Raw genomic sequence first — 13,247 nt, 5'->3', positions numbered from 1 at the left:
AGATGTTCTTCATTTAATTGTTCTTTCAGAGTCCTTAGGCAACCATATTTGGAAAGGGGGGCCAAAGTTGAACACAAGTCCCCGTTGATACCCCTAAGTAACTAGTGTGATTTCTCAGAGGATCTGAGCAGTGGCAGTTGCCATTGACTCTGATTGTAAAATTGACCATGTATATGGTCAGAAATATGGGTGTAGGTGTCTGCACTGGTGAAATTTGGCCTGTGTTGTTCTTGGTGCTTAGTGCTGTCTGTGACCTGTTGGCTTTCAATTTGAACTAACAGTAGGGGGGCTTCGAAGGGCGTAGAGCAGAGAAGCCTGGATTTTGCAGGAAGGAAATGCGCTGCCAGGTGACTCTTTCAAGCCACAAGGAATTACCATCTGACTTGCAGGCTCTCAGGCCTCCTCCTAGATCCTGAGCACCTTCAAGATCGTGGTGTACGTCCCTCCGTGAATGTTGGTGCATCCGTTCTATGCAACGGGATAGAGGGATGGAATCGAATTCAAAAGTCTCGACTGTATTGGCTCTGTCCAAACTATGGACAAGTGGACAAATTAAAAGGGAAAGGGAACCTAGCGTGTGTCAGCTATTCCCACAATAGCAGTCCATGTGTCTGCTTTCAACCAAGGGTAAGTGGAGGCTAACCTGGGACAACTTAGCTCTGTTTCATTGAGTGGCTAAACTGCTTCCATTTAGCTTCTGCTTACTGCAAGTTGAGAGCATGTGCATGGGGCCTCACCCTAGCTGACACATGGTTAGCTTCCACCTCCTTTTATCCTGCTGTAATTAGGTTGTCCATGCCCTTGTTCAACACTTTGGAAGAGCCTTCTTCTTAAAGGTACCACCTGGAATCAGTCCAGGTTAATAATGCCTGGGTTATAGGATCAAGGGAAGGGGTAGATGAGCAAACTCCTTCAGTGTTTGTGGATGTGGAGGAGACCCATAAACCCAGCTACAGCCAGGCAAGAAGAAGCCTCTTGGGTACAAGGAGTGGTTAGGACTGTGGCCCAGAAGGAGTGGGAGATCATTACTGAAAGAGCACAGCTGTGTGTTTAATGTCTCTGTGCAGGTTATACCTTTTATGGCTGTTCCTCAGCTTAAAGAGTCCTGTGTTGTCCATCAGAAGATGTGCCAGTGAGCTTCCCTACCGCCTCCAGCATACTGATGGATTGCTAGGACTTCAGGCTGACGGGCAACCATAACACATTCAGGCCTGCTAGTTACAGCAGGGGCTCCTGCCCACTAGGAACTGGGCCAGTTCCTTTCATAGTGGCTACTGAAGAGCTGTGGCTCTGTGTTGGGTGCTACTGCTCTGGCCTGTGTTGGAACCAGCAACGTCGAAGCAAAAGAGTTTGGATTCTCTTTCCAGCCCCAATTCAGTGCTGCACCCTGCAGTGGTGCTCAAGGTTTTGGCCCTGCAGGCCAGGTGAAAGACACTGGTCTGATCCACAGGCCGGATCAGGTCCTGCACACTGGATCAGGCCCTTGCACTGTCTCTTCCCAAACCCCTGCTCTGGGATAAGGCCCCAGGGCTGTGTGCCAGGATTGGGCCTCACACTCCCTGGGCATACCAGGATCAGGTGCCAGAGCCTCACCACTGCTGGGATCAGGCCCTGGGGCCCCATGCCACCTCTGCCTGGCTCTGTGCACCAGGGTTGGGCTCTGCATCCCCTACCCTCCACCTGCGGGATTGGGCCCCACACCGCCCTGCATACCTGATCTAGTCCACAGGGCCACAGCCTGTGGGGCTCTCCAGGAACCCCTGGGGAGTTTCACAAGCCAGATGACCCAGTGCCAGGGACTAGATCTGGCTCGCAGGCTGGGGGCTGAGCAGTCCCGGTCGAAGGCAAAAATGTTCTTACTGAAGCCGTGTCCTTTTACAAACAGGTTGTTGTCAGAGGGCGCAGATATGAATGCCAGGCACAAGCTCGGCTGGACCCCGCTCATGGTAGCAGCCATCAACAGAAATTCTAGGTAAGCGTGTCCCACCGTAGCAGGTAAGTCACTGCATGGTTTTTTTCCCTTTGATAAATCACATGGACTCCATTGAGATGGAGCTCACTTGAAGACTGCCTCTTTGCTTCCTGTCCCTGGATGTGGCTGCTAGTTAAGTCTCTGAGACGATATGTTTGTGTTCTTCATTCACCTATATATGTAATTTCAACTGACCCACCTGGTCTGCAGGCTTGGAGGGAGGAACACTGAGCAGTAAATTACCCACACCACTTTGTACCCCTGCGCTGAGTTTCTTTGGGAGGACTCCCATCTGGCCAGGCCTTCCCCTGTTTACCTTGAGAGTTGCTGAGATCCCAGCCCAGGGATGGCATTGTTGCAGGTACTGCAGTATTAGGAACTCAGCAGAAGTCTTGAGCAGCCCCTGGAAGAGCGACTGCTTCTCCCCAACCACTGGCTTTCATGCTGTGTTTTCTGAACCAAGAAGGCTGAGTGATGCACCCAACCTCTTCAGTTCCCATGATGATCGCTGTGGCTTCTGGTAACCTTTAAAGGCACTCTTCAATAGATTCAGTCTACAACTAAATTCAATTAGTTTTTATTTAAAAATACAAGGGAGGGAGAGAAATCCAATTTTAGCCAACGTGGTACAGACGGCCGAGCGCGCTTTGATGTTACAACCTCTCCGGGGCTGCTTTACTTAGTCACAAGTTCATAAGCAAAAAGGCTTAATTACTTGGGAAAACACAGGATTAAAGAGGGGCACAAAAGCTGAATATCCGCTCTCGGACGCCACAATTCGAACCCGTGTGCCGAGTTCGTGTGTGGTGCGAACTTTGATGTGTGCCATGACAAGCTGAAAGTCGCGACCTCCTCGGGTTGCCCCTTCAGATGGGCAGAGAGGCGGGGGATGCGAGGCTGTTTGTTTAACTTTGATGTCCGAGCAGCAACGGGCCCCGTTGTTTGCTTGTCCGTGGAGGGATGGATTTGAAACCTCCCACCTTTGCCGGGGGACAATGGTCAGCGGTGGAGTGTGACGGTTGTTGACCATTCCAAGTGACTGGTGGACCAGAACAGGGCTTTGGGGGCGCAAAGGCAGGGAGACAAGGAGAAAGGCCAATCGCAGGGTGAGAACTGCCCCACATGGATCTCCCTTCTCATTCTTTGAGATACGCAGCCGAAAATTGGGATAGAAACGGTGACAAAAACATCGAAGGGCTCACAGGCCGCCCGCACCGAAGCTGGTCTTGTACAGTCTCATCTTATCCAACAAAGAGATGCAATGCTTTTGGCTCTGGGGTGAATCGTGTTTATTTCCTCCATGTTTTGGAGGATAATTTCTGCCATCTTTTTAAATGAACAAAGTCCTCGAATAGGTGACACGCAGCATCACTTCTCTCTGACAGTGCCATGAAAGGCTGATCAGATAATGCCTTGAAGGCAAGTGTAAGCACGGGCCAGACTTGCATCTGGTGGGATTACTCCATCGGCATTGCTCAGGTTACACCAGGGGCGAATTTGACTCCTCTCGCTATTTCCAGCTTTGCAGTGTACACAGTGGTATTGCATTACTGCCTGGGAAATGTACTGAGCTGGAAAGCAACACAGAGGACGTTTGACATTTCCCCACAAGATGCTCATTCACATACGTAGTCCAAATACTGACCTTTTTAACCCGAATCCCAAAGAACCTGGCTTTGTGTTTGTCATTTGGGGCTTCAGGGCGATGGAAGTGGAGAAAACAGCTCTGGGAATTGATGGCTTTTGATTCAATGACACAGGTTTGCCCTTCGAATTTTAAGTACTTGGGCTTTTCCTTTCACATGCAAGATGCCTGTTGGGTTCCTAGAACTCTTTCAGTTCTTTTCTCTTTTCTTAGCAGTAAGCTAAGAATAGTATTACCTGAACCAGTTTAAACATAGCTTAGCCCCTTCTGGGTTGTTGACCAAACCTAGTGCATAGCTAAAAAGGGTCTGAGCAAGACTGTCTCTGGTGCAGTGTTGGTCTGTGCTAATTGCACTTTCTTCTTTACACCGACATTTGTGAAGCTGTGACTCTGCTCACAAGCGACTATGCAAAAATGGCACCCTCTAGTTGATATCGGCTCCTTATGGATAAACAGCCAGAGCTGCCAACATTTACTGACCACAATAGCTTGTTACTGCTTTTCATCCTCTCTAGCCCAAGAGAGCCAGGACCATGGAGACAGAGTGAGCTGGGTGGTTGTTTAACACATGCATCTGCAAGAGTAGCACATTTTGCTACTGCTGGCAATACTTGAGCCAGAAACTCAGCTTGGCTTTTGGATGCCTGGGGAGTCGGTGGCGCTAGCAGCCAGAGTGAGCACAGCCAGTCCGGAGGCAGAGAGGACGTCAGCATGGAGCCCTATGTTGCTTTCTTTCGAGCCCCTTTCCTGGGTAGAACTTGCTTTTTCAGGCTTTGTAACACTGCCGTTAATTTTTGTGACTGTCCTTTCACTTGGTAATCTTTTGCCAGTTCTCACAGCCCCCTTCCTTCACATTGGAAGGATACAAACTGGTTGAATTGATTTTTTTCAAAGCCACAGCTTTAATGACTTTTGCCAGTTACTCTCAGCTACAGAATGAAACCCCATGTGCCAGTGGTTTTAGTTTATACGGGACAGTCCTTGTTGTTCTGCAAAGCTTTCACCGTTTTCTGACTTTCTTCAAAAGGCTGGCCTGTTCTGATATTTTTTTTTTTTACAAAGTTAAAAAAAATGTCTGGTGTGTACCTGTTGTTAGATTTCAAAGGGTGTCAGGTGTCTACAGACTGGGAAGTACAGCACACGTACTTAAGCACATAACTGCTGGCAGGGATGGAGTGGAGTGCTCGTGACGTGCCTCCGTCATATAATGTGACATGGCAGATGACAACAAGGTGACGTTTAGATTGGATATTAGGAAAAACTCTCACTAGGAGGGTGGTGAAGCACTGGAACAGGCTACCCAGAGAGGTTGTGGACTCTCCATCCTTGGAGGCTTTGAAGACCCGGGTAGACAAAGCCTTGGCTGGGATGATGTAGTTGGGGCTGATCCTGCTTTGAGCAGGGCGTTGGACTAGATGTGACCTCCTGAGGTCCCTTCCGCCCTCATTTTCTCTGATTCTATGTGCGTTAATGAAGTTAGCCTCCCAGACCCCTTGGTGAGTTCTTACTGGCATTGAGAACTGAGACTGTCAAAACACTCCCCCGAGCTGGATACTGTTCCAGCTGTTGCCAGCTCCGTTCTCTTCCATGGCACAGCTGGCCTGCAATGCAGACCTGGTTGCATTGGGAGCAGAAGTGTAAGGGGCCCTTGGAAGCTCTGCTGTGCACAGCTGAGGAGGAAGCAGATGGCAGTAAAATATCACCCAGGTAGGGAAGGAAGGAGGAGCCTGTTATATGGTCCACAAAACCCTGGATGTTTTGCCACATGTCTGAGACATGCTGCCTAGGAGCACTGCAGAGCCAGCATGTTCAAATTATAAGTGGGGAGAGCCAGTTTTGCACCATGTCACTGTGATCCCTGCAGCTGAGTATGGGGCAGTGCTGCTGTCCAGTCCTCTGCTGGAAGGGTGGTGGCCTGAAGAAGTGGGAGAAGCCAAGGCTGGAGTACTGGTAGGATCTGGCAAGGCTGCCTAGAGTACCAGAGAGAGAGAGGGTTGTTTTAGGAAAAACTACAGGATGCTGCAGCTACACACACACCTAGACAGGTTCACTGGAAACTCTGGCTAATTGGAAATGAAACCATTTGGAGTTAGAGGCCTTGAGCCCTCTGCTCTGTCATTCTGGCTTACACAGGAGATGTCACTCAGAGAGAGATGGTTTGTCACAGCCGGACAGCCTCTCAGAAGTCGCATGTCCCAGCCCCCTAACAATTTTCATTGCCTTCCTCTGGTAGTGGGGGGCCCAAAACTGGACATGGGACTCCAGATGTGGCCTCACCAGTGCAGAGTCAAGGGGAAGAATCACTTCCCTCCATCTGCTGGCAACGCTTCTACCAATGCAGCCCAGGATGCTGTTAGCCGCTTTGGCTACAAGGGCACACTAAGCTCTAGGTTGCTTTCTGCAGAGCTGCTGCCTAGCTAGTTGATCCTAAGCCTGTACTGGTGGGATTTTTCCATCTTAAGTGCAGGACTTTGCACATGTCCTAACTGAACCTCATGAGATTTCTTTTGGTCCAGTCCTCCAATTTGTCAAGGTCTTTCTGAATCCTGGCCCTACCCTCCAGTATATCCAATACTCCCCCCCAACTTGGTGTCATGCGCCAACTTGCTGAGGGTGCACTGCATCCCATCTTTCAGATCGCTGATGAAGATGTTGAACAAAACCGGCCCTGGGACCAACCCCTGGGGCACTCCACTTGCTACCGCCTGCCAACTAGACATTCAGCCATCGGTTGCTACCTTTTGAGCCCAGCAATCCAGCCAGTTTACTATCCACCTTACAGTCCATTCATCCAACCCAGACTTCCTTAGCTCACTTGCAAGAATGCTGTGGGAGACCGTATCAGAAGTCTTGCTAAAGTCAAGATATATCCCACCCACTGCTCTTTCAGTCATTGCATCATAGCAGGTGATCAGCTTAGTCAGACATGACTTGCCCTTGGTGAATCCATGCTGATTGTTTCTAATCACCTTCTTCTCCAAGTACTTAGAAATGGATTCCTTGAGGACCTGCTTCATGATTTTTCCAGGGACCGAGGTGAAGCTGCCTGGTCTGTAGTTCCCTGACATCTCCTTTTTCCCTTTCTTAAAGATGGGCACTAGATTTGCCCTTTTCCAGTTGTCTGAGACTTCTCCCAGTTGCCACAAGTTTTTAAAGATGACTGTAGAGCCGCTGGCCAGTATATCAGCCAACTGCTTCAGCATCCTCGTGTGCATTGCATCTGGCCCCATGGACTTGTACACGTTCAGCTTTTTTAAGTAGTCCCTAACCTGTTCTTTCACCACTATTGGCTGCTCACCTCCTCCCCAAACTGTGCTGCCCAGTACAGTCCTGGAGCTGACCTAGCCTCTGAAGACTAAGGTAAAAAACACACTGAGTACTTCAGCCTTTTCTGCATCCTCTGTCACTAGGTTGCCTCCCCCATTCAGTAAGGGACCCACACTTTCCCTGATCCTCCTCTTGTTGCTGACATCCTTGTAGAAACCCTTCTTGTTACCCTTCATGTCTCTTTGCTGCAACTCTACTTGTGCTTTGGCCTTCCTGATTTCATCCCTGCAAGCACGAGCAATAGTTTTGTACTCTTCCCTAGTTGTTTGTCTAACTGTGCCTCAGCTCATGACTCCTCTGTGCCAAGCAGTCATTTCCAGTCCCTGCTAGCAATCTGTTCCAATCTGAAGTAATAATATTCTGTTGCCAGTCATCACGAGCACCTCTAGCTTGGGCAGCTAGAAAGCCCAGGTGTGTGACGAGGGCAGGAGTTCTTTATCTACTGCTTTCAGGGCTTTTGGACAGTGCATATTCCTACGTGATCAGCAGAGCCCTGGTGAAATCCCTCTGGCCTTTGGATCAGGAGGTTTTGGGATCAGCTCTGCTGCTTCTTCCTGGACTCCATTTGTCCCAACACCACTGGTCTAGAAAAGATGGATCTCTCCGCAGGGCAGGGAGCAAATGCCACAGTTTCAGCAGCAAGGGTGCTGACTTGGGGTCTGAGGGAAGGTTAGGAGATTTAGGTTATCTTTCCAGTTCTGCCACTGCCATGCTGCATGACCTCAGTCAAATCACTTCTCTCCATGCCTTGGATTTTCCTACCTTCCTTTCTCTCCTTACTTTGCAGGCCCGTCTGTCCTTGGAAGCAGAGTCTCTCCTATGGTCTGTGTGTGCAGTACATGGTGCAATGGGAGCCTGCTGCCAGTTTCCACCCCAGACTCTTGTCGTTCTAGCCATTCTGATAAGAAAGCAGTGGATCGTTTACCTTGGCCTCTTGGTTTTTGCGTTGCGGGTTGAACACCAGCACCTTTGTAGACATGCACATGACACTCATGCATGTCTGACATTTACCTCGGATTCTGTTCTTGGGTTTAACCCTTGCCTGCAGTGGGGGCAGAGTGCAGTATTGCCTTGTGTAGGATGGGACCATCCCAGTCCACGGCTGGGACTCCTGGGTCCTGCTGTAATGCAGATAATGACTTTTGCCTGATGAGGACATTGAGAAGAAGCAGAGCCAGGCCAAGCATGCCTCCCTACCCACATGGAAGGGTGCAATCTAGCAACTACGGAAGTGAGGCCCCCATGGCACTGTCCTCAGCACATGCCCAGGACACCCATGCTGCAGTCTGTCTGCTCCCGTCGCTGCTTCGTTTGCTATGTAGCTGAGCCTTATGTTCCACAGTCCCAAGTGACTTCAGGACAGCTGCTAACTTACCCCTCTGGGAGTCAGCAAAATAGGCTTGTACACCTTACGTTTGGGTTAACCGAGCCACAGAGCCCTAAAGAGGCTTTTTCCAAGTGGTGCTGTTTTTAACACTTTGGGTAGATGTGCAAAGAGCTCTTCACCTGGCCCCTATTCCCCCAGGTGAGCTCCCATCCACTGTGGGTCCCGTGATGATGGACTGGGCCACCCTGAAGACTCCTGAACTGAGCAGGTCATTTTATATAGAAATTGTGTTGTGAAGGGAGCAGGCCTTTTATTCTGACTCAGGCAAGGTTCCTCCTCATGCCTACTTGTGTTTGGGCCACTGCATAGCAAGACAAAGATTTAACTAGGGATGATGGTATCAGCATTTACAGATGGAGAGAATACGGAAGATAAGAGGTTGAATGATTTGACCAAGGTCACATGGAGATTTTGTGTCAGAGGCTGTTCTCAATACAGACAGCCTTCAGTCTGAGAGGACAAAGGCACCTGCAGTGGGGGAATGGGAATATAGCATGCAAGAAGTCAATGAGGGTGGCCTACACATGCAGCTTACTAGTTATGGGGGTTTTTTTTGTTTAATGCACAGTTTTCTGCTTTATTTCCCTCCGTGCCAACTTTACAGCCTTCTCCCAGTGCTTGGTCCCAGCCCTGAGGGGAGGTGATGATGCATACAAGGAATAGCTAAGCAGAGTCCAGCAGGCAGGTGGACCAAGTGGGACCCCAGGGAAGAGAAGCTAATCCTAGCCACACAGTGGCTAATCCTTGCCTCATGGTGCTAGCCCCTTCTCCCCACCCTCCCCTGCACAACGCCCTGCATCGTCTTGCTGCACCCAGAGGTCTGTGCTTACACCCCTGGATTCCCCTCTTACTCCATCACATCTCTCATCCTTCTCCCACCCTTAGCTTCCCGCTTCCCCCCAGTCCCACACTCTGGACATCTCTCCTTCGCCTTGCCCACCAAGCACTGTCTCTTCCTCTCAGATTCCTCCTTTCCACTCCCTCGACCCTCTCCTGTGAGCAATCTCTGTGTGTTCCTGCTTGCTGGTCCCCTCGCCCTCCCTCTCCTGATGGATCTCTCCGGGTGACGGTTGTTACCTCTTCGGGAAATGCACCTCTTCTGGGTGCGCGTGCCATTGGACACGCTGATGGCCACGTGCCAGTGTTTAATAGCAGTACATAGCGCATCGTGTCTCTCAGTGGGAATGTTTTGAGGCACACAGTGAAGCATGACCTGTCTGGGGCTGTTCTCTTTCTGCAGGCAGCGATATGTTCACCTGCTACAGTCTAGTACCTATGCTAGCTCCATGTGTCTGCTTCGTCTCCTTGCTTTCAGTCCTTCCACTTTAGGCATCTCATTCGGAGCTCTCTGGGGCAGAACTCAGCAACCAGGGTACACATCCTAATGCTTCCAGAGTCAATAGCTTCCAGATAAAGGGTTTTGATAAATTAGAGAATTGGGCCGCACACCGCAAAATGAAATTCAGCGCAGACAAACGTATAGCGCCACCCCAAGGGAAGGAGAAACCAAATTGCTCACGTACGGAGAGGAGGCAGCAGCCTTGTCGGGAAGGATCCAGGGTTCTGACTGATCACGGCTTCACGTGAGTCAGCCACGTGATGCTGTCGGGGGGAAATTTTAGCGCAGCTTGGGACTGCATTGGCAAGTGCCGAATGGAAGACACAGGAGGTGATGGTGTCACTGGTTAGTCCTCAGCTGAAACATTGGGTCCGGTTCTGGGTACCCCATTTCAGGGGGAACAGAGAGAAGCAGGAGAGGATCCGGAAGTGAGCACATGGTAAAGGGGTTGGAAGGCAGGCTGAGAGAATGAAGAAAAGGAGATCAAGGCAGGAACAGGGCAGCAGTTTTCAGGATCTGACAGGCTCCTGTAAAGAATGGGAAGATGCTGCAAAGAGCAGGAGCCAAGGTGATGGGTTTATTCTTCAGCACAGCAGCGCTGGATCAGATCTCAGGAAGAACGCTGCAGCTGGCAAGCAGCAGAGCAGTGGGACAGGCTGCCAGGGATGTGGGGGGAAATCTCTGGACACTGCCTTCCATCCCTGGGATGGATTGTGCACACAGGCCAGCGTGTGTCCCGCGTTGTTGTGCTCTTGCACAGCACGGTTTGGAAATGTGGAGTTGAACGCAGTCTCACGAACGAGCTCTGAGAAGAGCATGGCTTCTGAGTAGGATGCTCTACACGGCTGTCACCTCTGGGTGGATTGCACACCGCATGCATCTGTCAGACAGCTCCATCCACTGGGCTGCGTCCCTGCCGCGTGCATCCTCTTGTCCTGCTCATCCGCGAGCATGAGGTGCGGAGCAGCTGCGGCCGTCCCTTCGGTCTTCTCAACGACGAGGCTTGTTCCTCCAAAGAGCAGGCTGTTTCCTTTGCCCACTTCAAGAGCGGCCATGCACTTGCAGTCTGTCTGGCAGCTTTGTGGAGTTAGCCCTCTGGCTTTTGTTTAAAACCCGTGCCCCTGATCTAGCTGCCAGACTGGATACTAAGCTCAGTCAGCCAGCTTTACGGTCACTCTACTGAACCACAACCAAGAGGCCACTTTGGTCTCACTTTCCAAGTGATGCACTAATCGGCTGCTCGGAGTAGAACGTGCACTCAGAGGCACAAAATGCATCTTTGCTGTAGTGCTTCGAAGGGTGGTTGTCCCGTGTATTTTTTCCAAGTCCAGATGTGGGGCACTGGATTAACGTATGAACTAAGGGGCTGTTGTGTCTGCTTCATCTTGCGTGCCCTTGATTGGGCACAGAGGTGTTCTTGACACTGCCCAAAAGAACCACACAGATGGCAACGAGATGAAAGTTGTCTCCTTATGCCTTCCCTTCCTCCCTTTACTTTGCAGCCAGCAGGAACTGCCCCTTCTCCGAATCCCAGGAAGTCTTGACATTGTTCGTAACTCCCAGTCATGGGGATTTCTGATCTTGACCCACCTGCTCCAGCTGTCCCGGCACTGGTATGACCACCGTGGCCGAGGCCTGCCCGAGTCCAGTTATCTCAGCTCGGCTTTCCAGCTCCATTTCCACCCCCTCCGCCCCCCCTTCTCTCAACAATACGTTGGCCCAGCCACTAAGAGCAGAAAGCACTTATTGCAATTGATTTAACTGCCCAGTGAACTTTAGTTAAGCATTGCCCTCTGAGTCATCTCCGGGGTCAATTCAGATTTATATTTGCCCAGATGAATAGGTCCTGTCCCTAATCAAATGAAAACTTGATCAGCAAATTAAAGCTCTGGCTTGTTGAGGCTGCTGAGCACAGGTGAGTTATTGAGGGAAGCCTGCCACTGAGCATCATCAGCCTTACCTGATGGGAGAGCATGGCTCTACCGGAGCTCCCCAGGACCTCGGTGGAGGAAATACACAGGAAGAACGTGACTTCTATTGACCCCCTTAGCAGGACCGGCAAATAATTGTGGCCTGATTGAAAGAAAGAGCAGATAGAAAAATTATGGCGGATTAAAACGTCCCCTTAACCTTCCTTTATAGACCCTTCACAGTGCCTTGTAAAGCATAATTAATTAACCCTCACAGCTGACTTCGTAGGTAGGAAAGAAGTTTCCCTGTCTTACTGATGAGTGAAAGAGGGGACATTTTGTTCATTGTTACACAGGGACGTAATGACAGCTGACAACAGAACCCAGTCTCTTGCTGTGACCGTCGGCCCATGCTGCCAACTTGTGCTTAGGCTCCTTGGGTGCCCAGATAATGTTTGTATTGACCACCTCAGGTACACGGTGCCTCCCATCATTCGATCCCTAAGGATGGCGGGTATTTGTGCGAAGGCTAATTTGCTTGCATGTTCTATTACCTGCAAATTGGACAGGTGCAATCAATACTCATGATTTCCAAGCTGTCTGGCTGGCTTGGTGACATTAGGTGCCTGGAGGGGACTGCCTGCCCTAAGAGCAGGAGGTTAGATTGAAGGATGATTGGATAGAGAGGCTTGAATGTACAGCAAATTATTGCCCCGTTGCATTTAAACCATCAAGCCCTTTTCAATTCCTTTTAAAAGCCACTTGATAGGAATTGGTTCTGAGTATGTGATGGAGACTGTATGGAAGCTGTCGTCTTGGGGTGAGATCCTGCGGTTCCAGACTTTGAGGGACAGCTAGGCAAAGATCTGTGGATAGAAGAGAACCAGGAGTTTTGACTTTATACCCTCCTGCTTTTACTGCTAGCCTACGCCACCTCTACAGTAAGCATTTCTCCCTTTAAATATTTTTCAAACTCAAACAGCGACAAGAATGAGCTGTGAATGATGGGAAAAAGTCTTCCCGAGAGTTGTTGAAAGCCCGTGAAGATGACAGCAGATGCCTAGGGAGAGCGCTCGCGAAATAGCCACCGAGCAGGGGAGAGCCGTGATGGATGGAGTCGCCAAGGCAGTGACGAGTCGTCGTCGTTCGCGCGCTAGCATGACTCATTAGATGGCTGAGCTTCACCTTGGGGCCAGAAGGTTGTGGAGTCGGATCCTGTGCTAGAGCTGTGGATCCTGAAAGCAAGTCCTTTATAAAGAGGCACGTGATAGACCCAGGGAGATGTTCCAGCCTGTCAGTTGAATCGGGAGCAGGGGGACTCCTGAAAGCCAGGCAGCCTTGGAGCACAGACACCATCGAGATGGGGCTTATGGAGGAGAGCAACCAGGATGTGGACCGGCCAGGGCTTCAACCAGCAGCAGTAGCAGCTCTGAGTGGGCACGCTGCTGCATCCTAAACAAGCTGCGGCACCTAGCAATGCATTGAGAAGAAGGAATCATCATGGCTGATACGTGTGGAATCGGGTCTGTACCCTGCAGTTTTACCAGGAAAGCGGGTAATGGAGCCAGGTTCTTTGATCTAGGTCACTGCCTTTTGGATGTGGGTAGCTCAGCACCCTTTGCTTCTCGCTTGAGGTGAGTCTTTTGGACCGGGGACAAGGTGACTGT

At 50.4% G+C, this 13,247-nt stretch overlaps 1 protein-coding gene across 1 annotated transcript in view; it reads left to right on the top strand.

Annotated features, from left to right (window-relative positions):
* The window catches only part of LOC102388570 (caseinolytic peptidase B protein homolog), a 97,008-nt gene that overhangs the window by 19,924 nt on the left and 63,837 nt on the right, over window positions 1–13,247 (top strand). Inside the window, exon 3 of the mRNA XM_006038256.3 lies at window positions 1,886–1,972. Coding sequence (XP_006038318.3) covers window positions 1,886–1,972 — 87 coding nt within the window. The remainder of the gene's footprint in view (window positions 1–1,885; window positions 1,973–13,247) is intronic.

This window comes from Alligator sinensis, unplaced genomic scaffold (genome assembly GCF_000455745.1).
Source record: "Alligator sinensis unplaced genomic scaffold, ASM45574v1 scaffold2476_1, whole genome shotgun sequence".
Lineage (NCBI taxonomy): Eukaryota > Metazoa > Chordata > Crocodylia > Alligatoridae > Alligator > Alligator sinensis.
Note: the sequence above shows the minus strand (reverse complement) of the source record. Positions and strands in the feature narration are given on the sequence as shown.